General features: G+C 36.0%; 1 protein-coding gene across 1 annotated transcript; it reads left to right on the top strand.

Moving 5' to 3' along the window:
• Nucleotides 1-1,999: 1,999 nt before the first annotated feature.
• On the top strand, nt 2,000-25,896 carry LOC105060476 (uncharacterized). Its single transcript, XM_010944192.4, has 14 exons — nt 2,000-3,086; nt 11,526-11,607; nt 11,722-11,825; nt 12,458-12,584; nt 12,669-12,763; nt 13,337-13,460; nt 22,651-22,731; nt 23,239-23,337; nt 23,502-23,687; nt 23,935-24,022; nt 24,120-24,190; nt 24,264-24,335; nt 25,079-25,222; nt 25,506-25,896. Exons 1-14 carry the CDS (start codon nt 3,046-3,048, stop codon nt 25,701-25,703), a joined length of 1,512 nt encoding a protein of 503 aa, XP_010942494.3. The 5' UTR covers nt 2,000-3,045; the 3' UTR covers nt 25,704-25,896.
• Nucleotides 25,897-26,528: the final 632 nt, after the last annotated feature.

Here is a 26,528-nt window from a genome sequence, read left to right as displayed (position 1 = left end):
CATCATGGCATGATTTCATTAAGTCAATAAGCAATAATCCAAAAAATCTTTCTGGACTCAAGAAAAGCATTGTCATGTTGCTTGTGGCTATGAGATTACACATTTGTCTAGCTTTATTGCCATAAGCCAATCTAATTTATACGTTCTAATCTTACATTGAATCGATTGCAATGTCATATTCTCGTGGATCTTATAATTCAAATGTTAAAGGGTTCTATGCAAGAGGATCTCAAGCTTTCGTATGGTGACCATCAAATTCATCAAGCTTCTTTCAGTTTCCTAGTCTCATGACATGATGATCAAAGCAAAATTCACCACTGCTTCCAAGTTTTGTGTTCATTTCTAGGTATAGATAGCTTAAAAGTTTTCAACAACACAGTAAACCCTTGTTCACTTAAAAATGTTAAACTATTAAGAACATAATCCATTATATTCTCAAAAAAAAAAATCATTTCTCACCAAAAAAAATATTATATCAGCAATGCAAAAATAAAAAATAAATAACATAATCGTCACTACCTTCTATTACACATAGCAATAAAATTGGAGATCTAGCCATTCCCTATGGCACTTTACAGATGACTCTCTTTTATGTTTTTCCACGTGGAGTCATATCTCCAAGTTCAGTATCTTTCCTCCTTTAATTTCCCATATTCAACTCTTCATCCTCCTCATTTAGAAATAGAATTAACATTTTTTTTTCAAATAAAAAAAAAAAGCTCCCTTTTTGTTTCCCTATGTTCCCACATCCATTACGTGTGCAGAATTTCATTGACCGAACAATGGCTCAATTAAAAAAGCGGCCTGCGCAAAGGGGGGATTCAGACGATCACCATCATCAACTTGTGCTCACGCGCAATCCTGGCCGTTCATCCACATATCATTTTAACGCGTTTTGACTTAGAAGTCGCATGGGTGCGTCCCACGTGGCGAAACTTTGTCGCCGTCCGTCGCTTAGCTAGGCCCCCGTGCCAAGTAAGCAATGACTTTGACGGGGCAGACCCGTTCGGACGGAGATTCCGCTTACGCACCCAAGTCCGCCAACGGTATTACAGACGGCCCAATCAGTCGTCGCCGCGTGGACGCCTCCGTTACCCAACGCCGTAATCCGTACGAACTTGCCGTTGAAGCCACGCGTGGTCCAGCCGTCCGGATGGTCGGGGAGGGGGACCAGGATAAGCCCACCTTGCCTCTACTTGTCTACCAAGTTTTTTGCTCTTAATTAAAAAATTAGCCTTCTACTTGGAAACGCAAAAGTCCATGATGGCGGCTATCGTAAATAGATAATCTAGTTTGGGTAAATTATTACATCTGGTGATACAAGTGAGTGCTTAACTAAAAGCGCGTGCTTTCTGTTAGTTGATACGCATAATTAAAGATCCTTATCCCATTACTTACATTCAGATCCCAGAGAGCACTAACGTCTCTTCGAGAGGAATTGACCAAAATACCTCTATGGCTAAATTAAAATCCTCTCATCGAAATCATCGGATCAGAATCAAACGGTTTAGAACTAACCGTGTTGTTATATTTCTAGAAATGTTTACCCTTCCGTGGTGATGATAGGGAACCATCATTGCAACGGCTGGGATCGTAGCTCCCCCTGTACGAATTCTTGAGACCGTGGGCATTTCGTAGGTTTTTTATTACTTCAGTGTATGGTTGTCCAAAATTGAAGTACCGAAAAAATTGTGTAAATTCTTGCATTGTTGGACGGTATAATTGTCCGGAAAAAAGTACAGATAGAGTCTGCCGTGGCAGAACGATAAGAAAATATTTTGTATTCTTAGAGACACCCAACGCTTCACGCACAATAATGCACCCTCTTATAGCCACGTGAGAACAACATGGAGGCAGCGGCTGAAGGCGTCCGGATTGGGTGTCTGTAAATCCGCCAGTTAATTGATTTCCCGAGATAGAGAGAAAGCCGGTGCTCCTCCCCAACGTACGAGAAAAATTATTATTTAATTATATTAAGGAAAACTAATTTCCCACCCTCTCTTTCCTCTCTTTTTGCAACGTTCTCTTTCGCCCAGCCATCGCTCCCAGTCCCAGGTGAGAGTTCTCGTCTCGCTCGCCCCCCGATTCGCCCAACCCCGTTTCCTCCCGCCCACCTACTCCTCGAATGCATTCGATACGGCCAATCGCTGCCATCTGCCGAGTTTTTTAGGGTTTCTCCGATTCGGAGTGCTTCCGGTATCGGATCTGCGCAAACGCGGTCGACGTGGGCGGAATTCGGTGCTCGCTTGGAGATTTGAAGTTTTGTCTGGAGCTTTTAGGGGTTTCTTGCTTTGTATGCAGGTCTGAAGAAGGTCTCATGTGGTTTGGTACAGGTGTGTCGAAGTCGCGGTGATTTGATCTATGGATCGAGTTCCGTTGTGCTGTTAGGCTTTATTTCGAGGGTTGTGTGGCGTTAGATCTTGCAAGCGTGGGATAATGAGGGGAAAGGTGGAATTTGAGACTATCTTTGCGATGATTTGTGAGGTTTTATCATAACAAATAGAATCTCTGAATCTGTGCCGGTACATTAGAAATTTGGATGAATTTTGATGTTATTTGTGTCAGCACTGTGGATTAAATTTCGAGGTCTGATCCTAATCCTAGGTCTCGTTCATTCTTTGTTTGTTCATGTCCTAATTCTGCAAGCGGTCTGAGTTCTTGATGATTTTGGATTTGGGGAGAGTCTGTCTGTTTGTCAGAAGTTTAAACATTTCGAGACTTGGTATTGTTGTTGAGCATGAAAGTTGGGAGATTAGACGAAACTTTTCCATGTGTCTTTATTAGGTGTCGGTTCTTTCTTTAATGGAACTCGGGAAGATTTCAGACCTTCTGATTTAGAAGATGAGGGTGGATGGAGATGCATGCCATTTAATACGGTTTTAAGGCTTTAATTTTTGTTGGGTCCGGCAGTCTTGTACTTCTGAAATTATCTGCAGAACAGGGGATTTTTGTAATGGTAGAAATTTAATATCTTGATGTTCTCAGAGACTCCGCATTTTGCAATAACTCAAAGCGGAGTAGCTCTGAGGGTTCCAAGGAAAGGAAATGATCGATCAGTTCATCAATTTTGTGATTCGACCTCCTAGGTATATTTCTTAATCTTTCTCTTGATTAATCTGTAGTACCTTTTACTTCTTCCCATAATTTGTGCGTATAACTTCCTGACCTTTCAACTTACTACAGTTTTCTACTTCCATGCCAATGTCTATATCTATTTATGTGTATGTCTGCGCGCACACGCACACGTATCTGTGTTAGTTGAGCTTGTTGATTAATTTTATTAGATAACTGTACGAACACTATCCCTGGATGTATGGTAAGAGCTTGTTTTATTTTTCTTTCTCTTTTCTTTTTTTTAAAAAAAGAAAAAAACTACCTTCTTTACCAGAGTCTTGCTTGTGCCATACTTGTGAGAAGTATTATGAATAGCTGTAATTCTCCAAACTGGTTAAGGTTTTATTATTTATGTTAAATGACTATTAAACCCCCAATCTTTTTTGAGAGGTAGACTTTCCTTATTTCTCTCAAAGCAAAACTGGACTGAGTAACATTCATTTCATGTTGGAGTGGTTATTTTGGCAAAAGAGAGGAGGCAAGTGACATGAGCTCTATGTTGATCACTCTGGAGTTCGACTTTGGAATTAGAATAGATGTATTCTTAGATCAGTATTATGTGGAATTCTTGTGTCTGTTGCACTTATTACTGAAGAACTGAAGAAATGTTAGCATTGTACATCAAGCTTATGGCCGAAATGACACTTTTTTTCCCCACATATTTTTGCATGGTGCCAAGTTGTGTCCACAACCTTCTTGGTAGTGCTGAACCATGACATGCAATGCCAAACTCACCTAAATTTGGATTCTTTTTCCCTTGTTTTCTGTAATTAACAAAGTAATGATTTTGGACCACAAGTTTTACTTCAAGTGCAATTATGAAGTCTATATTTCATTAAAAAACGACTCATCCCTTTTCTTTATACATGCCTTTCTTAAGCAAGATTCCACGGGGTGAAAGTTGATGAGATTTGGTGAAACAATTCACTGATGTGAGGTGCATTTTCCTAGCTTTCCATTGATGTTTGTCAAGACTGAGCTTCTACTGGCTGTCTTAGTTCTACACTTGGTCTCGTGGAATTTATATTAATTTGTTTTCTTGATTGCATTTCCTTAAAGTAGTTCCTTCTATGCAATATAGAATTATTATTACACATCCTCTCCAGCTGGCCATCAAAACCTGCCTTATGTAAAAATTATGTACTGGTTATTATCAAAATTTGTACAATTGGTTCCATGAAGTTTGAAGCTTCTTTTATAAACTATTTTCCTCAACATATCTTTTCGTGTACAATGGCACACCAGGGCCTTCTTTAGCTTTGTCTCAATGTGCCTTAAAGCCTCTGTATGTTGTTGAAAGTATTTACTTCATTCTTGGTACACTGCAATTTCCACAGCGAGTTTACTCACTAGAATGTACCCTTTGTAGTAGAAATAAACTTTAAATTTTATGTTTCCTTCATTGCATTTCTCATGTTTGTCCTTGAAGCTCTTTATTCGCCTCTCATTTTGTAGCTTCATTCAGTTCTTTATTTTCTTGTCATTTCTTGTTCTAGTTCAGTCACCTTATAATCTGTCAGCATACGCCACTTTGTTATCCTCTATTAGTTGTCATATGAGATGTCTGTAATCTTCACTCCAATTTTCCAGCTCACAACTTCATTAAGGCTGTAATGGTGTATGAGACAGGCTCCTTTATGTAAAAAGCTATCCTTAAACAGGCTTGGTAGAAGATTTGAAAAGCTTGTCATGATTATAAAGCACTCACCTTTCACATGAGTGTTTTTTGGCTTCAGCAAACTGGTTCCTGATCTTGCCTTTGTATGTATTTTAAGAGTCACCTCTTAATATCTTGCAATACTCATCCAAATCTTGGTTCTTTGTTATAAATTAAAGCAAACAAGTGCATTGAAGTATCTAATGCTTCAGGAAAAGAAGAATAGTGATATAGCATCTTGCACAAGCCATGTTAAAAAAATTTCTTGTTTCAGAGTAATGGATATTAAATTGTGGAACACAAAAATGAGAAAAGTTGTGCGTATTTGCAACAAATGAAAGATGTTCAGACAGAAGAGAATTTAGAAAAGTCATGGTAAATAATAGATATCAAAACGAAGAATGAAATGGAAAGGTAGATGGAAGAGATTTTTTGAACAAAGCAAAGGTAGAAAGGAGGAAGATGAATATGTTCCAAGACAGCTAGCCCTGTTTCATAGAAGAAAATATTCAGATGCAAAAAAAGAGAAATTGACTGGATGCTCTTTAAGGCCTTGTTGGTTCGTGAATAAGCCTGAAGTAAGTCCATCTTTTCAGCTATATTCAGAATTATTCGGGCAACAACTTTTTGGGAACCTAAATAAAGCGCCAATAACAAGGGGTACATTCGGAATTTTTGTGAAACTGAAGAGCTTCTTTTTCTGCTACTTACTTGGCTTTATCCTCAAAATTATTTGTGGGAAGGGGTCACAGTGTTACGTGGTTGATGAGGACTAAGCAGCAAATTTATATAAAATTATTCAAATATCCAGGTTAAAATTATTTGGGAACCAAACAGGTCCTAAAATGAGAAATGGGAGAAATTTATTTATGAATGGAATGTTTATGTAAGAAGTCCAGCTTGCAATCATGGAAAATGGGATCCATTACTCAATAAATTCTTAGTTTCCATTTGAGTTGTCTAATGAGGGATACGTGAGTTGATGTGGAGCCTTAGAAGAATTTGACAAAATCATATGCATGAGGTTAGTTTCCCAATTATAACATGAAAATACAACTTCAAATGGAAAAAAAAGGCTAAAACCTAGTAACAAGGTAAACTAGTTAGTATTTGCATCACTGAAGACCAATCCTTTAGACATTCACCTTCCCATATGTACCCATTTCAAAGTAATTATTATTTGACAAACCCTTGAAGAAGTTTATTTTAGCTTTTGTTCCTTGACATTTCATTTGTCTTTTCTCTTATTGCTTTCCTTGTAACCTTTTTTCTTTCTTTCTTTTTGATTTTGAGACTTGGTTAGCATAGCAAAGCTGCATGGCTTTGGAAGTCACATCTTGAGAAGTATCAATTCAGTATTGGTCAATAGCACTTATAATGTCACTCAACATCCAATATCATACAACTTATAACTTAATATCATGCAAATTCATATTGTCATAATTGATAGTTGTTTTTTGAGGAAGAGATAATTGATTTATGTCAGACAAAAATTCTATTGCCATTGATTTTGTTTCTTTTCCATCTGACGAAATTTTGATGTTAGTCTGTTGCATGGGGTCGCTGCTTTGTTCAATAGTAAGTGTGGTAACATTTGCTTGAGAGTTTATGTTGCATGAAGTATAATAAGAATTTAAAAATGGATTCAAAATTCATTTAACAATTTTTCATTGTAGAACCATTCAAAATAGCGTAGGTAAGTTACCTAGTATATCTTTCTTTGCATTTGTATGGCATTCATTGCTAGGTTGCCTAACTTTCCATATTGATGTTGCTAATTCCTAGCATTATGCAACATCAACTGTTATTGACTGATGTTAACAAGATATGATAGTTAAGTCTTGTTCTTATGTGCTTCTCAATTTTGCCTATGACTAAATAACAGATGATAATTATTTGTTTTAGAATATAGGATTGAAATAAATGGTAAACTTGAAAGGTTGGTGGCAAGTAGAATTCTAGTAGATCCTGTATGAATTTGGCTCTAAAGATGAACATATTTTATAGAATTCAAACCTGGATTCATACTGTCCCACCCCCGATCCAAAAGCACATGTTGAGAGACATGGCAACCTGCCACACACATGTAGGGCTTGGCCCTACAAGCCTGAAAGGCAACAAGTTGTCGAACAACAAATACAAACCAATATAACAACAACAAAGACAACAAATGCTTGATAAAAAAATTCTAAAAGTAACTTTATTTCCAAACTTGTATTAGCCACACAACAATCCCAAAACAACCACAAGCTAAACATCAAGGTAGAACTACAATTTAGTTTTCAAAAATTTTAAGAGGCTCAACCAGTTGCAAAACCACAAAATCAAAGAGGCTTCCAACAAAATCAGGGTGGCGATGTCGGGTCGAAGTCTACGTTCTTGCTCTATGCTCACTTTCCAATCTCCACCGATCACCTTCTATACCTCGGGCTTTGAAAAAGAAAGAAACAAGGGCAAGTTAAAAGCCCAGTAAGCAACTAACAGCCATAATTAAAGGGATCAAGCAAGTATGACAAAAGAAACATCGAGCAATTTATGGATGCATGATTCAAGATAATTTATCTAACAAAGGTAGGTTTTCATAGTTAAAATTGCACAAATACATCCAAGGAGCTGTCTGTAAATCATTTTCCAATTCAATATTCCAAATGTGATGCCAAAGAATATTTTATGTTATTACCAAAACCAAAGTTTCATTTTACATAAGCTATTTATGCCCATTTTCTAATATGGTTTCTCAACTCATTAGTCTATAATCCCTGTAATGGGAACCAAAGTATCATATTCAACCCTTGTAGAGTTGGTCCAAAATACTATATTTAACCCTCACAAAGTAGGCCCAAAGTATGACATTTAACCTCAAAAGAGTAGGTTGAATGTATGTTTAACCCCTATGGAGTAGATCCAAAGTAAACCAAACTTTGGAATGATCTAAGTGCCAATGTATGATCTCTATTGCTGGGGTCCAAAATGCAGCCAGATTGAGAGTCCAAATAAAACATAAAAAATTCAATTGTTTTTACCAATAATACCAGTACATCATGTTATCCAATTTATAAAGATTGCTCAAACAATTTATGAAATCCTCAATCATACATGAGTAACCAAACAGTTTTAAATATTTTACATATATAGATGGATTTCAAAGAAGTATTTCAAGTAAGGTTTGTCGTCTCGATATTAGACTCATACTGGTTCCATCCTATTACAGTGTTGGTACATAGTTCGGTATAGTACGAGACAGTACTGGTATGTTATGGTATGCTCAGGGTGGTCTGGCAGATCATGATTTCAAGCACTTCAAATTTTAATGCAAAGGTTTTCAATCATTTTAATATCTATCTGCAAACATGATAATAGCTCATAATTATGAATGCAAATGAATCTCAAAGAATCCAAGAGTTTCAATATCATGATATTCTCTTGCTTGATCTAATGTACATGTGCACAAGGAATATTTGCAAGAACAAAGGTTAAAGTTGTGGTTTTGGTGCTGGGCTGATGGCTAACAGCACTGATGTGTGCTAGTGGTGGCATACATCTTGTGCCAACCAAGCTCCAGATTGACACCATGGAGGCTTCGTACGATATGGATGGGCACAATCTAAAACCCTAAGCATAAACAGAAAAATATGCAATTTAATTCAAAGAAGCATTTCGCAAGGTAAAGTATAAAATTTTCAAGATATTTTGCAACAATTACAATATACATATATTTAAGAGATGGTTGAAAATACTCTAGTTATGTTGAGGTTATTTACTGAATATGCTAAATCCGTGAAGAGAGCCCTTCAACTCAAATATAGTCTTCTTTAATGCCTAGCAAGTATGAACAATCTAAACATCAAAATCTAGCCCTAGAGCCCTTTAATTGGTCCAAGTACCCTATGGAACCCATGTTATCCTCTTAATCAATTCCCCTCCAAAATTTTATGTGAAACATAAGTATTCACGATTAATGAAATAAAGCTCCAAAAATTAAAACTTAGTGAAATGTATTTTACATAAATAAGAGAACCAATTTATGCTTACTTTTGGCCAAATCAAGTGGTTCCAATGGATCCCATCGATCTTAAGCCTAGCCCTCTCTACGATAAAATTGATCCATAATTAACAAAATTTATCATAAAAATTATAATATCAATATTATTGAAATCCCTAGAGTATGATAGTTCTATAGACATAGGCTATGTTGCTGGAAACTTGCCGGAGGTGGCTGGAAACTTGCTGAAGTTGACTGACAACATAAATCTAAGCCTAGATTTTTCTCAAATCTACCATCAAACAACAATATTCAACAATTTAAGGATAACAAGGTTGGTGTTTACCTTAATGAGGCCTTTGTCTAGAAGCTGGGGCTTCTCCTCACTCAATAGGGTGGTCTCTTCTCCCTACACTTGAAAACCCATATTAGGGTTAGATTAGAGAGGGAAAAGCTACAATAGAGAGGGAGAGAGAGTTAGGAGAGAGATTTACCTTCCCAAATAGGTCAAGGATAGAAGGAATGAGAGAAGAGAAGGGGAAAGCGGCTCGTTTGGGAGAGATAGAGAGGGGGAAGGAGGTGGTTGTGGGTGATGAGCAAGAGAGAGAGGAATGAGATGTGAGAGAGATGAAGAGGAAGGGGAAGGCTGGTGAGGTGTTCTTGGTTGTTGGGACAGGAGGCGCCAATGGGGTGGCTATGTTGGTGGTGGTGGCACTCAGTGAGAAGAGAAGAAGAAATGAAGAACAAGAGTAGGGGATAGGGTATTGGATGCACATGCAGGGAGGAAAGAAAAGGGAGGGCAGGAGTTGGGTGACTTTGATCTAGGGCCTAGGTCAGTTTGGACCTGATTCATGGGCCTAAGGTGGCCTAAGGCATTAGAAATATCTGACAAGCAATTGAGGATAAGGGTGCAATTGAGCCGAGCCGAATCAAATAGCTAGAAGCTTGAGCTGACTCGATTCAAAATACTCAGTCTCAAAACTCGACTCGAGATCGAATAGACTTGACTTGAATATTAACGGAGCCATACTCGAGCTCAAATTCGAGCCTTAACCTACTAATAATACATATATTAACATACATATATATTATAGATAAAACTAATATTATTAAAAATATATATAAACTTCAATAGACTTGCAAGCTTTCGAGTCTGAGTATCTTGCTACTCAAACTCGACTTGAAAAACTATTTGAGCTACTCAAGCTCAATAATACTAGAGTCGAGTCAAGCTTAGACTCGAGTTGAGTTGGAGTAGCTTGCAAGCAGCTCGACTCATTTGCTCCCCTAGTTGAGGATCTTGTTTTGGTCCCACACCATTGGCCATTTGGATTTGGTGTACAAAGAGATAACTAAGAGGAGGACATGGGATTAGAGTTTAATGATGCAAAAACTGTGAGGTTTGGTGTGTGGGTGCCATAGAGGGATGGGTTAATGGTAGTTGGAGGGGCCTGGCCTGGTTGGGCTTTAGGTGGTTAGAAGTTAGTAGGATGAAGCAGGAATGGAATGAGCTAAAGAGTGCAAAAATGTGGCATAGTGGTATGTATGGCTATAGTATTGAATGAGGGAAGAGGAAGCACAGGATAATGGTGGGTTGTTAGAACTTAGTAGGCTGAAGCAAGAAGGGAATGAACTAGTGGGTGGGAAAAGGTGGGAAAGTGGTAGGTATAGCTACAGAATTCGAAGAGGGAAGTGGAAGGACGAAATGATGGTCGCTGGAGTATGGAGCTAGCGGTGGTTTTTAAACAGCTGTCTTGCCCGTTGGATAATTGCAACTTAAGGACCATTGCATTGTTGCCGTAGATTAGCAGTGCTGCCAAGGGATGAGTCTATCTTGTGTTTTTGTGCCTTGGTTGCTGGTGGTGACTCATCAACCTTGTTGGGAGGGGCCACAAGAGATGACCTAGTGAGGCATCATAAAACAGGCATACTGCTTCTGTTTGTTGGATCTTGCTTTAGCCTTCCTAAAAAGTACTATTTCTTCTCATGATTAAGTTTGTCTTTTCTTAATTGTTTTCAAACAGCTGTCTTGCCTGTTGGATAATTGCAACTTCAGGACCATTGCATTGTTGCCATAGATTAGCAGTGCTGCCAAGGGATGAGTCTATCTTCTGTTTTTGTGCCTTGGTTGCTGGTGGTGACTCATCAACCTTGTTGGGAGGGGCCACAAGAGATGACCTAGTGAGGCATCATAAAACAGGCATACTGCTTCTGTTTGTTGGATCTTGCTTTAACCTTCCTAAAAAATACTATTTCTTCTCATGATTAAGTTTGTCTTTTCTTAATTGTTTTCTCATATGCATTTATTATATGATATTTCTTTTACTATCTTTTATGTTGTGTTTAAGGTTTCTGAATCTCTTATAGTCGAAGAACTTAGCCACATTTAGAGTCAATCTGAACTATCCCAAGGACTGCCTTTCTTTGTAATCATTTGTCAATGTTGATTAAAATTGATATGCCTGAAGCAACTAGTAGTCACTAAGTCTGTCAGTATTTCTTGTCCAGAGGTTGTCATTGTATTCTACTGCTTTTACATTGTTGCCACTGCATACATAATATACACTATTGACTATACTAAGAATCTAGTATGTCAAACAGTGGTGTTTATCAGTAATATTTTTAATTCCATGAAGATAATATAAAATTTTCAGAATGAATCAGCAAATGCAGTCAAATGTACTCTCACCTATGATAATTTGGAATGCATTATTCTAAGACAATATTTGGCTTTTCAACTACTTGTACCCTTCTTGATTTGGTGATATACAGGGCAGAGTATAACCCAGACCAGTATTTATGGGAATCAGAATTCACTCTTGCAAGCAGAAAATTCAAACGCCTAGACTTGGAGGCAAGTACGGACATCAATTATCGAGGTTTCTTCTGTCTTTCTGCAATTCATGGTGAGATGCTTATGGCAGAAGTCTAATACTTGCTGATTTTGACTTCTATTGAAATTTGACAGCTTACAAATGCAAGAGGTCATACATTGCAGTGCAGTCACTATGTTCCCTCTGATATCCCAGAAGACACTGCTCTTCCTTGTGTCATTTACTGCCATGGAAATAGGTTAGAGACCATTCGTGCCATCATTTACCCCCATATATTTTTAGATTGCATATATATTGTTGCACTAGTGTGCACCTGCTTGGTGCAAACTGCAATTACATGTTCTTTTAGAAGAAAAATGAATTTCATTTCACTGCTTGCTGTACCAGTCAGTAGCATTATGGTACCAGATGTACCATATAGTACCAATACTGATAGGATGTTACCGGTGCAGGGTCCATACTGGGCAACGAGCCTTGTTTCATTCTTTGCTAAGATAAAGAATTGGTCAAAAGTGTGAAGTTTAAGATGCACATGAAAAGGGGAAAATTGCTGAAATTGTTATTCGAGGCTTTATTTCCTGATATTGTATCTTTATTTTTTTTTTATTTTTTTAAAAATGTACTGTTTCTTCATTAGAGGGATGCTTAACTGATCCATATGTGACAAAATCCATGTCTGTCCCCTCTTTATAGCTCACTGATATTGCCATCTATTGCAACATCAACTGTTGCAATAGGGCCAGTGAGCGATCCAAGGTCGAAGGTGATTGTGTTTGACATTGCTCTAATTTTAGTTCCATATTTCTCTTATTATGAAATTTTATCCTTTGAGATGCTGAAGCCTGCTTGTTTCTTTGGTGACAAATGCAGTGGATGCAGAGCAGATGCAAATGAAGCCGCCGTAATCCTTCTTCCTTCGAATATTACAGTCTTCACTCTTGACTTTTCAGGCTCAGGCCTATCTGGAGGTGACTATGTCAGCCTTGGTTGGCATGAGGTATCTTAATGCCTTTCAGTGCCTGCTAGCTTATGCTTACTAAATCTTCTAACAACTCATTTTCATCAATGACTTAACCATCAGAAAGATGATCTCAGAATTGTTGTCTCTTTCCTGCGAAGCAATAAGCAAGTTTCTTGTATAGGCCTTTGGGGTCGATCCATGGGTGCTGTCACAAGGTATATCCTCTTGTAGTATTATGGCCTTGAATTTCATCAGTGGTAAAATTGTTATGATGCATTTTTCTTCTTTTTTTGTTTTTGGATCTTTCTCTTCTGTTCTTCTGGATTGTCTTATCCAAGGCTATTGAAATTATAATTCTTTTGCAATAGTGTAACATATGTTTTTGGGGGTAGTTTGCATTTCAGAAATTATGTTCATTTGGGATAGAGATATCTGGCTTTTGAAATCAATTGTACCCAACATGTTTCCCTTTAGATATAAAATTACAGTCTTCTACTTGATGTGCCTTTCTCATTTTTTCCCCCTTTCCAGTGTTAGCTATAGGGAACCTTTGTGGCATTGTGATTGACATACATTCTAGTCTTGATGTGGATCTGCAAAGAGTCAACTTACATTTACCATCCATTCATGTTAGAGGCCATCAATGATACCCGCCCAATATCTCTGAACAGATATAATTTCTTACATAGAATATGTACAAATTTTTGCATCTGACTGCAAACTGATGGTTGATACGATAGAGGATCTTTGCTTACTATTGATGCCTTACTCTCTTGAATGTAATGCAGCCTTCTTTATGGAGCAGAAGACCCCTCAATTGCTGGCTTGGTTCTGGATAGTGCATTCTCTAACTTATTTGATCTAATGATGGAGCTTGTGGATGTTTACAAAATTCGGCTTCCCAAATTTACAGTATGTCTCAGAACCCGACCCCCAATCCTCAACCCACCCTCCCACAAAAAAAAAAAAAAAAGGGGGAGAGAGAGAGAGAGAGAGAAGGATCTCTAAAGCTGCTGTGTGAATTAAGTAAATTGTGGTCATCATTTTTATTTTGACCTGACATAAATGATATTGATGTAGTCGCTTCTAGTTATATATGTGGTTCTTGATTCACAAGTGCTTTGTTGCTTCTTGGGTCATTGTAGGATTGATAGGCTGACACTGCTGCCTGTTGCAAACTCTGTGGTGACTGGAGATGGAATAAGGGACTTTAGTATTAAAAAATCATATTTTTCTTGGTCATACTTCTGGATCACTTTAATCTATATGTGTATTGCTATTATCAAGAAGTTATATGCATATTTTAATCGTTGTTGCCACTATTTCTTCAACATGATTAGTATGGTACTTTCAACATCTTCCTCTTTTTCATATCATATTGCACAAAACCAAGCCTCCTCTTATCGACAGAGCCTAGTTGGCTTTTGACACTATGTCCATGTTTTATCAGTTGATGATCCTCCACTTTTTCCTGAACTAGTGGGATGTGTAGGCCCCTTTAAACATGCATTTAACTCTGATCCTTGCTTGGCCCCAATACTGTCTTGTTTTGATATCTTGTTCACAACTCAGCTGGAAATGGGATTATGTGGACCTGAGGCCCATCAGGCCAGGTCAGCTTCGAGTCAGGTTCTAGGCCTGATTCTAGTTGGGTTTGGGCTTGAGTTCTAGAGCCCAGACTAAAAAAAGTCTGGCACCGAGCCCAACTGGGAGCTTGACCTGGCCTGGCCTGCCTGTAACCTTGACCCGGTTTTAAACCTGAACCCCTATCCTCACACTGCCCTCCCACCATCTCAATCTCTCTGCTTTTCACCTCTTCTCTTAAGCACCACAAAAAATGGGTTGGTGCAGCGGCCACAGACAATCGGATCATGCAACAATGATGGGTGGCGGACCACACAGTGATGGGAGCTGGATTTTAACCAGCACCGACATATCGTCAATGGATCAACATGATTGGGTGGCTCATGTTTATAGAGTAAAAAGAAAAGTTCAAAAAAAAAAAAAAAACTTTGTTGTCCGTGTACGATATGGAGAGGTTTTGGATTGGGGTTGTTGGAGTTAGAGTTTTGGACTGGGGTTTGGGTTGGAACTAATTGGATCATCTGGGATGGAGCTAAGCAGGCTTATCAAGCTAGGTCCAGCTAGGCCCTCGGGCTAGGCTCAGGTTCAGGTTGGGTCAGGCTCGGGCCTGATCCTGAAAAAAAATTTTTGACCAAGGCCTAAAGTCCACTTTCTCCACACATTGCAATGCTGTGTCCAGCTTTGTTTTTTCCCTAAAAAATGGTATTTTGAAGGTATGCATGCTCATGTTGAAGTGGTAATATCAAACAGAACTCACATAAATGTGTTCATGTCCTAACATTGTAGCACATTGACCATAAACGTCCAGGAAATTAAACATACTTTTAAACATTAAACAACAGCAGTTTTGGTTGGTTTCAGCTGAATCTTGCTGATACTAACTGAAATATTGTGTCAGTTTTGGATCGGTCAAAGGGGATTGGGTTGGCCGAAACTTAAAACCTTGGTCTAAACTTTGAGCAAAGCTGAAGAATGTAAGGTTTATGACCGGATAGCCAAATTAAATCATGACATTGATGGCCTATTCATCCTATTTATCGCCTGTTGACGGATCTTTAAAACATAACCTATTTTAGTTGCATTCCACGAGATTAGAATTTAGCACTTCAATTTGTATAGTAGTTTGCGGTTGTGGTGTTATCTCTAGGGCAGTAGGTCTATGATTCTATAGACAGAGAATAGATAATCTAACTGTTCTAAAATCTTCAGCAAGCAAGATGTGAGATAAAATAAATTAACATCAGGAAAGGACATATTTGGACATGCAAGGATGTTGATTAACGGACATTGATGGCATTAGTAGATCTGGGTTTGGAAGGCCATGTTGTGTGGTTTGAGAGCTGTTGCCAGGTTTCCAAAAGGGTAACATATGTGGTTTTGCAGGCTGTTTTGAGCACTAAAATATAGATAATAAGGAAAAAGTAAAGCACAAGCTAAATGTTGCAGTCATGGTAGAGGTGTGTGCAGGGCCGGTCCTGATATTTTTTAGGCCTGGGGCCAAATAAAAAAAAAATCTTCTCTATTAAAAATTAATATATTTTAAATATTAATTATTATTGAAAAATTAATCTACGTACATTTTGTAATGCAAAATTTTTTATAATTTCTTTGTAATCAATATTTGACAATAATTCTTCTTCAATAGATAACATAGCTAAACCATTTAATCTTTCTTGTAACATTGTTGATCGTAAATATGATTTTAATAATTTTAATTTTGAAAAACTTCTTTCAGCAGAGGCAACAGTGACAGGTATGGTCAATAATATTCTATATGCAATTGATGTATTTGGATAACAATTCATTTCATTAATATAATTAAGTATATCCATAGCAGTATTTTTTTCTTTTGGCATAATTGCTTTTAGAACTTTTAATTCTGAAAATAAATAAATCCCATCAAGATCATAATGATTACTATTTGTTAAAATATTTTGAAGATTAAGATAAGATTTTTTTAAACTTTCTTCATCCAATGAAATTAATGTTTTGAAATCAAACAAAAATCCAAAATTATTTTCATATAATTGAAATTGTTTAAACCTATGTTTCAATGAAAAGATAGCTTGATCTACTAAATATAAAAAATAATTAACTCTAAATGATTCTTCTGGTGATTGTTCAATATCTACATTAATATTTTCATCAAATTATTTTTTTCTTTTTACTTGACATTTTATACGAAATATAGGATCAATTCCCATCTCATTTGCAATTTTCTTAGCTGAAATCATGGCAGAAGTAAAGCCAGTCTCTCTATATCTTTCAAAAAATGAAACTAATCCTTTTAACTGATCAATGGCAACATCTATACGCATATCCTTAGATTGTAAATTTTTGCTAACTAAATTAACAGTAAATAATATATCATACCAAATAATCATTCCTAATAAAAATTCAAAATTTTCAAGCTCATGTATTGCTAAAGATTCAGTTTCACTCTTTGTTTTTGAATCCTCACAAATTTCAGCTAATTGATATAAAGCTTCTCTTATTTGTGGAGTTTGAAATCTTATTTCTTTGACGCTCTCAATGCGACTTTCCCAACGTGTTTGTGACAATGGCTTTAATGTTAAATTAGGTATATTATCAAGTAAAATTTTTCATCTCTTTGTAGAACCACTAAATGCATTATATATACGTTGTATTACACCAAAAAAAGTTTTAGCTTTACTACAAGATGAAGCCATATCACAAAGTGTTAAGTTAAGACTATGACAAGCACATGGTGTATAAAATGCTCTAGAATTTATTTCTAATAATCTTTTTTGTACTCCTTGATTTTTTCCTTTCATATTAGATCCATTGTCGTATCCTTGTCCTCTTATATCATCAATGTTTAAATCAAGAGTTTCTATAATAGATTGTAATTCATTAAAATGGCCTAAACCTGATGTATTATCCACTTTTAAAAATTTTAAAAAGTATTCTTCTATTGTTATTGGTCTTTTTGAAATATTCACACATCGTATGATCAAAGACATTTGTTCTTGATGACTTGCATCTGGAGTACAATCAAGTATAATGGAATAATATTTTGCTTCTTTAATTCTTTTAATTATTAAATTTTTTATATTAGATGCTAATACAATTACTAACTCATCTTGAATTTTATGACTAAGATAATGATATTGAATTTCATTATTTTGAATACGTCTAAGATGTTCTTGCATAATTGGATCAAAAACAGCAATCATTTCAATTAATCGTAAAAAATTACCATTACTATTTTGATAAATTTTTTTATTCGTTCCACGAAAAGCCAGGGAACTTTGAGCAAGAAATTTAACAGCAGCCACTATTCTTAATAATACTTTTTTTCAATGTTCTTTCTCTTTATTAATTTGCTCTTGAATATGTTTATCGATTGTTTGATTTTTTTTAAATCTATTCTGTAAATCAATCCAAGCGGTCATATTATGAATGTGATCATTACTAGTTTCATGAGCTTTAAGTCTTTCACTAAGGTGTTTCCAATCTCTAAAGCCATCACTTGCTAATTGACTTCTACTACTATTATCATTTGATTTAAATAGCTTACAACAAAAACAAAACAATTTATCTAACTCTTTTGAATATACTAACCATTTTCGATCATGTTGCTCTCCATTTGGTAAAGTTCGATCATAATGTGTTAAAGAAAAATGTCTATTATATTGATCAAGAGGGAACTTTATATTAATATCTCTTTTAGGATCATTTTCAATTAATAAATCTTTAGAATTTGTATCAAGACTATCCCATATCCTAGGATCATAAATGTCAAAAGTATTTGATTCACTTGATTTTTCATTCATTAAATTTTTATCACCACTAATGAGATCATCTGTGCTATTAGTATTATCATTATTAATAATATTATTATCATTATCTAATTCACAAGTAACATTTGTATTTTCATTGACAAATTCACTAGCAATATTATTTGAATTCTCAACTATATCATTTTTTTTACTTATAATAAATTTATCAAGACCTCCTTTTAATGATTGAGTCAATTGTTCTTGTTTTCTTTTTTTCTTAAGTTTTTTATGACTCGAAGGATATTTTCTAGGTATCATTTTGATAAATAAAATAATAAATATTAGCTAAAATTAGTAATCAATAAATTTGAAGTTTAGAACAATAGAACCTGATTTAAAGCTTTTTGATAGAACAATAGAACTTGCTTGAAGGCTTTTTTGATGGAATAAAATTTGAGCAAAAGCTACTGTAATTGTAATAAAAATTTAAACATGAAAAATAAAACATGACAATTAATCAATTATTTTAAGAATAAGATATAGTAAAAACAATAAGAAAATGAAGTGAAACCACAAGCTATCTAAAAAATAAGATGGATATAAAGACCATAATTATATTTATTTAAAAAAGCAAGTCCTAGGTGTACAAAATTAAATATATTCCATCATATGCAAGAATACTGACCTATTGATTAAGACTCTCACATAGACGGGCCAAATTTCATATACCTAAACCAATTGGATTATAATTAACAAATTCATGTAATTATATTATATGAACCATTTTTTTTTTTATTGTGTGGACTGTGGACCATCTTTTTTTTTCCTTCTTCTTCTTCCATAGTAAAACAGAAGACTCATCCTCTCTTTTTTTTAACGGAACAGTGTGGATCATCTTTTTTTTTTTTTTTTTTTATTGTATGAACTATGGATCATTTTTTCTTCTCTTTTTTTTTTCTTTTTATTCCACGGTAAAATAGGGGATCCTTTTTTCTTTTTTTTTTTTAACGGAATAGAGGATTCATTCCTCCTTCCTGAGGTAAGGCCGTAAGGGAGATCCTCCTCGCCGGCCAACACCGTCCACAACTAAAGGAGCGGTCCCCGACGATCGGATGACGATAACCACAGGCTCCAGTGATTTTTTTTTAATTTTAAATTTGTTACATGTGCGTAGAGAATGGTCAGAGAAAAAGTTCATCTGGAAGACTCAATGAGCTGAGAACAAGAGAAGCTGAGAGTACAACATATTCAAGGATCTAAAAAGAAAAAAAAAAACTTATATATAAAGCATCAAAAAATCCAATTCAGCCAACAGTGGTCGAATAGTTTTTTTTTTTCCTTCTTTTTCCACGGTAAAACAGGGACTCTTTCTCTCTGTTTTTTTTTTTAACGAAACAAAGAACTTATCCCTGTTCCTGAGGCAAGGCCACAACCCACAAGGGAGATCCTCCTCCCCGACCAACACCGCCCACAACTAAAGGGGCAGTCTTCGATGACCGGACGACGACAACCACAAGCTCCGGTGACCGACGGCGGCCTAACGGTGCCGGAAAGATAAAAAAAACAAAAAAACAGGGGAACTTGTTGAACTAGGATTTCAAAATTTTTTCTGACAATAAATCGGCAAAAAATCAAGTTTAAAATTCATAGCAGATTGAAAGAGGAGGATTGAAGAGATTTACTTGACTTTTTGACGGATTTTGATCTGATTTTTGGTGTCCAAAATAAGGAAGTATCACCGATGGACAACAGAATAGGGAGAAAAGGTCGGAGACGGAGGAGGAGGCGGGGGAGAGGAGCCACAGATCGTCGGATCCGAAGGACATTGAGGGCTAAAAGGCTGTTGCTGGGAGCTGTTGGGGTGCCGGGACTTGAGAGAGGGAGAAGACGTTTGGTTTACCCAGAAAAGCCGTTGGGGTGCCAGAACTCGGGAGAGGGAGAAGGCGTTTGGTTTACCCAGACAAAAAAAAAAAATTGGGGCCTGGGGCGGTCGCCCAGTTTGACCCGCCCCAGGGCCGGCTGTGGGTGTGTGAGATAGTCATGATCAAGGTTTGTCGTATTGGTACCAGATACTGGTATCATACCAGTATGGTGTGGTATGCATATCCTACTGACACAGTATTTCTTATGCCGGTATGGTACCATCCGAAACCAGATGCTATGGATTCTTACAACATGGAACTATGCGGTATGGGATGGTTCTGCTCATATACCAAACTGAATCTCATTTACCAGAACCTTATTGGTACGGTACGGTAATGCCAGTATGGGGTGATATGCCAAACTTTGGTCATGATATAGTGGCGTGGTAAAGATGTTTTTGGATAGCTTTAATGTAAGTTGGATCGACACCAAATGAATGTTTTAACTAGTGTTTTGATGTTTATAATGCTAGTGGCTTTGCATGGTGTTTTGCAGGTGCTCTTTAATCCTCATTTTTTATGCATCTAGTCTACTCCAAATTTTAGTTATTTCAAAATCCTGCTTTTCTCCCTTTTTTTTTTCTATTAATCTCTTTATGATCTATGTGCTTGGTACAATGAACAATCATAATATTTTGCACAAATCTTAGTCTGAAATTTTTCATTTTATTTCTCTTAGTCCTTTGAGTTTAGGGTTTAAAATAGATTCTTTGAAGGGGTCTTCAGAGGAGCTCAGATGTTGCCCTTGCCAAACAATTATCTCTGGTTCCTTTCATGTCATGCCTTAAATGCTTATCACTTACCTTTAGCCAAAAAAAAAAAAAAAAGAAGGTTTATAACTTGATTTATATATGTATTCACTGATTGAAATTATTGGGAAGGTTCATTGTACCAAACCATGCTATCCCATACTGAGAATATACTGTACCATCCCATTAGTGAACCAATACTTGGTATGGGGGACCCGTATCAACAATTTACTAGCATGGTATTGGTACAGGTACTGAAACTGATACTCCGAACCATGTTTATTGGTATCATTTAGTCCATGATGGTTTGGTTATTTTCAGCTGTTGATCATGATCATACTCGAAAAGTTTTAGCCAGTTATTCTGGTGGCTTATAAACAATATTTGGGGGGTTAACTTATGTAGTTTTAGGCCTTCTTCTGGAATATTTGACATTTGCAATATTTCTTTTGATCTTTAATTAATGGGCTATCCACAGCTCCCAAAAGGAGTGTGTAGAAATACAAATGTTGCTAAAAATCATCGCTTAAGCCTTAAAGAAAGAAATAAGAATGAAAAAAAGATAGGAAAAGGTAACTGATGGAGAAGTCGAAGGCACAAACAGAAATCTGCAATGGCATTTCCAAATAGCTGCAATGACACCCAAAAAAAAAAAAAGGAAAAAAACAAAGTAGCCTCCCTCAAGTGCAAATGCAGTTCTTCTATAAGAGCAAGGCCAAGCTTTATGATGTATGATTACTGGCCATGGTAAATTGCTGCTATCATATAGAACATCCTAACATGTTAAATGGCATGGATTGCATCCAGTAGTCTCAATAAGGGCCATTTCTGAACTAGCAAGCCTCATTTTGACACTTCGGAACTAAAAGCGCTTAGTAAGCGGGTGTGGATTCAAGTTTCTGAGCGAAGCAGATATGTTACCCTAGATAGAAGTCTCCTGCTACTAAGTGCTGACCATGTGGAACAGCCAACACATCCAAAAGTAAATAGAGACATTTCTGGAGTCAGTTTAACTTCATGCTGTTGTAAATATAACAGCGGTTCAAACAAATACTCGAGCAAAAGAAACTGGACATAATACAGCAGCAAAGTAATGAGGTTAGATTATGTGAATGGAATACATAATTCATAAAGACCACTAAGAAACTAAATCCTAGACATCATCCTTACTGTCAAACCCTGCAGTCCATCGCATAAAGTTGCTGCACATGTAATTAAATGTCATACATACTTGTTGAACTCATCATTTAAAAATATAGTGACTTTATACATTTGCTGCTGCTACATGTGTGACCATAGTCATCTCTAATATCATCATGTGAGAGTGAAAGCCGTTGCATCTTGTTTGCCATGCATGTTTGCAAATCTTATCTGCTGAATAATCATGTGTTTTGCCTGTGCTAAGATCTAGCTTTGATCATATTCTCTACCTGTGGAGCATAAACTTAACTGAATGTCCATAACTTGCATGGCTTTACACTTTTTCTTTCTAAGAAAACAATACTTGTTTTCGATTAGTAATGAATAAAAAATGCTTTATCATAGTCATAATAAAAAGTCCCAGCTTTTTAGTCATGACGTAATTTTTTTTGGGGGGTAACTACAAGATTCCATGTTCCATATGAATGTGATGAATTGGATGGGCTGGTATTGAACACTCATTCATGAAGACATTCTATATATAATCTTTTTGAACAGTCATGTTTTACTGCTATATTTGTTTCCAAAAGAGACTCATTAAGGACTTCTAGAATGGCTGAAATGTTCTTTAATGTATGTTTTCTCCTGGTATTTCTGTTTAGTTCTCTCAGTTTGGAAAGCTTGCGAGGCTTGTAAAGTTATTAAATATTACCACAGTATATTTTCCACTTTCCAATTCACTAAGATTACATTGAATATCCATGAATATGACAGCTATCCTCTCAAATAAATATTGGATATACATCTTACTAATACATATTTATGTCTGTCATAATACTTAATGCTGGAGTGTTTCCATGACTAGTGCTTATTTTTGGAGTGTTCACATTGTTTCCTCAGCACTTCTGTAGATACTTGCAAGTTGCAACATCTTGATCATTGATATGAAGTGTGTATTCCACAGGTCAGAATGGCTCTTCAGTACATGCGGCGTGTTATTCAGAAGAAGGCCAAATTTGACATTATGGATCTAAATGCTGTACAGGTTTGGTTTTGATAGAACTTCTTTGAACACCCTTCTATAATCAAGTTTTCCTATAATATTCATGTGTTCACTACTTTCACAGCAGTTCAAACTAAAGAGTATAAAGACAAAAATATATGCCTTTCTTGCATAGAGATGGGAGTTTCTTTGATATAAGGGAAAAACTGGCTAGTCCATGTGCCCTTTAGGTCTCAGTTGCCTGAACTGTGTGGTTGCCCATCAAGCTCCAAACTAGAGGGAATGGCTGAGGGATAAATGGTCTCTTATTGATTGTGAACATTCATTGGTTTGTGGTCTCTTATTAATTCTGAACCCTTATTGATCATACAATCTTAAATTGCTGTAGTACATTTTTCTATGGTATTAATCCAAAGTACCGGAATTCATCTTATAAGACTGTTTTTTGCCTTTACTTGTAATTTTGGATCCCTAATTTTCAACTTGTAAATTTAGATCCTGACTTTTCAAAGTTCAACTAAATATGTATGATCATTCTGCTATCCACAGTTCGCACCAAAAACCTTTATCCCAGCATTATTTGGACATGCTTCTGAGGACATATTTATTCAGCCACGTCATTCTGATCTTATTTACCAGGCATATGCGGTAAGGCATCATTTTTACTTCTGCTAGAGTAGTTTGGTTTTCATTGTTGCATATGTATTTTTTGAGTCCTACGGAGGTTGCTGTTATATTCTGAATGTAGGTTGTGAATATCGCATAAAAAGGTGCATGTTAGTTAGTGTATTTGTTTTTCTATTATCATGCAGGGAGACAAGAATATTATCAAATTTGAGGGTGATCACAACTCCCCCAGACCACAATTTTACTATGATTCTGTTTCAATTTTCTTCTACAATGTCCTTCATCCCCCTCAAATATCTACAACATGCTCTAGTAAGGTGGAGAAGTACTATGATTTAGGAGGTCTGAAGATTGCTGCTGGTACAGATGAGGTGATTTCCAGATCCTTGCATGTTAAACTTACTCCTGAAAGGGGTTCACAGTTTAAAGCTGTGCACTGGAATGAATGTTGGAAAATCAAATTTGTAGTTATGACATGATGTTAGCTTGTCATGGTAAATTTTGACATATAAAGGCAGCTATGCTGCTGTTTTGCCAATCTCATGTTTTTAATTCTGAGTGATGTACAAGTGTAAAACAAGGTGATTGCAGATATATTGACTGTGTTATTGTCTCCAGAGTTTATTGTATGAGATCATTGCTGGTCTCCGTGCAGCTCGTACCAATGCAGCAAGTTCGTCGTCAGCTCCTCCTAGCAATCCAAATGGTGCAGAACCAATCTCCTTGACTTTTATAGCATTGATATGTAACTTTTATTTGGTACTATTATCTTTTTTCTCATTAATCATGTGGTTCCATTATAGGTTCGGCCACAGAATCAATAGTTGAATTGCTATCAGAAAGTGTAGCTAATATGTCTGTAAATAATGAGTTGGTAAGTAAAAAGCCTCAAATTTTCTTCGTCAAGTGAAAGTTGGCTGTCTAACCATTAGTTACCACTAATGCAGGATTTTCTTCTTGATCATGACAACACCGCTACTGGAACGGGTGGGAATACTATGGAAGAATCTCATTTGCAGGTAAATCATATGTTTGTTTGTTATTCAGAGATAGTTACTGCTGGCAATCATTTTATTATTGAATTATTTTACATTGAGTTTCTCACTGTCATTACCAAATTAGCCTCGTCAAATTCACCTTTTTCTTTCTTTTCTAATTAACAAATCAATAAATTACCATTTGAGAACAGTGAGCATCTGTATTTACTTCTTTCTATTCTTTGACCTTCGGGAATAGCTGATTAGGGAAGATTTAGATGTGGTGATTGTCAATTTTTTTATGGTTTAATGAATTGTATTTGTTGGAGGAAAGCTACACTTTATTTATTTATTTTGTGAATATTTTGCAAGAGAGCCTAGTCTTTGATTGTCTTTTTATTTATAGCCAACCAAACAAGGAGTAGGTTGACTTCAGGGTGCTTTTAAAGGGAATGCATAGTATGTCTTTGGATATCTAAGGTTACAGGCTCCTTTTTTGGATGGTTATGACATCAGACACGACACTTTGTCAGTGTAGTTGCAGAAGTTTCCCAGTTCTGGTGCTTCTGTTTTACATGAATTTCCTTCATGATCGATGTCTTCCATTTCTGCTCCCAATACTGCTGTTTTTGTTAGTAAAGATGTTCCTGAGTGTGATAATATCTTGCAATGTATCATGTGTTGGAACACCTAGACACAGTCATCTAGAAAACATTATCTATGAAACTCTCTAATGCCAAACCTGTTATTGTCACCTGTTTTTCTAAATTTGCTATCATTTCCAGGATAACTCGAACGAACAAAATGATGAATGCTGCTCCTATACGAGCTCAAACAGGGAGAGCTGGGGAAGGTGTTCATCTCTAGGGGGAGCAAGCGAGGGATCATCCTCGGCAGAGTGCACTGGAAGTTCAAATAGCAAAAGCCAGGTCCTCCTCTCCCTAATGGCTTTTATGAGTTTCAACAGTCTCAGGGATCGTACAGTAAAGAAATAACAATGCAAGCCATTTTACTCATATTCTGTACATAATTCCTTTCTGATTAGTTTCGTCTTACATTTTACTTAATAACAATATTTTTTTCTATTTTGATGCTTTACAGTATATAAAACAGAAATACCTATTGATAAAATATAATATTGACAAAAATCACGTACATCGTAGATTTTTACCTCTGACCTTTAATACTGAGGGATATGGTTGATTTTGTCAGCATATGACACTTAAGGCACTCGCATCGCCTCTGAGACGGATACAATGGAAGTCATCTGCTAAGCTAAAGGAGAAGAAGGGCAGCCCAATATTGAGGAAATCAAAGCGTGAGAAGCTGGAGAAGGGGGAAACATTAAGCGAACGCCTACGACTCTGCTTCCTAGGTCGAGCCAACCACAAACGACACCGATCATCTTGACCTACCCTCCATTTCATAGCTTTGTATCATAACAGTAATTTCCTGAGAAGGTATTGATACCTCTCAACCAACCCTGCCCCCGGGGGCAATTATTTTCCTTTATTTTAACTGGTGAATGTAACTTAAAATGTAAGTTGTATCTAGTTGATGAACGATGATTCCGCTTAATCTGAGAGAAATGATTTAACCTGAACCGACTGACTTCATTCATGTTGGATCAGGGCCAGCTGCGTTTAGTGAAATCTATGACATGGAGTATGTTTGTAGTTTTGTTTAAGGTTGGAATCATGATAAATCAGGCCCGAGTTTGCTGGGCAGGAAATTTCTGAACCAATCTGGAAGAGTCAGGTGAAGTTTTTGTATTTATAATTTGTTGCTGGGGGTGGAAGTAGTATGAATATTATTTATCTGGATTTATTTTTTTATCTAAATAATCCGGATATATATAGAAATTTAAGGATCCGACTAGTATCCGTATCCATATCCGTAAAAAAAAAAATGAATATAGATATGGATAGACAATTATTTAATCCGTATCCGAATATTCGAATCGATATATAACCCTATATAATTTTTATAGTATTTATTAATTTTTTTAAAAAAATATATTTATATAAATATATTATTAATTTGATTTATTATTTATTTATTAATATTTTTGATTTTGTAGTCATAAAATTTGATTATCTAAGTTGTATATGTAATTATATCCATATTTTTAGTATCTGAATTGTATGTATATCTATTTATAATAAATATTGATATGAATTTTTTCATTCAAATAATATTTATATTCATATTTATATTTATTAAAAAAAATAAATA

This window comes from Elaeis guineensis, chromosome 1 (assembly GCF_000442705.2).
Source record: "Elaeis guineensis isolate ETL-2024a chromosome 1, EG11, whole genome shotgun sequence".
NCBI lineage: Eukaryota > Viridiplantae > Streptophyta > Magnoliopsida > Arecales > Arecaceae > Elaeis > Elaeis guineensis.
This window is presented reverse-complemented; position numbering and strand designations above follow the sequence as displayed.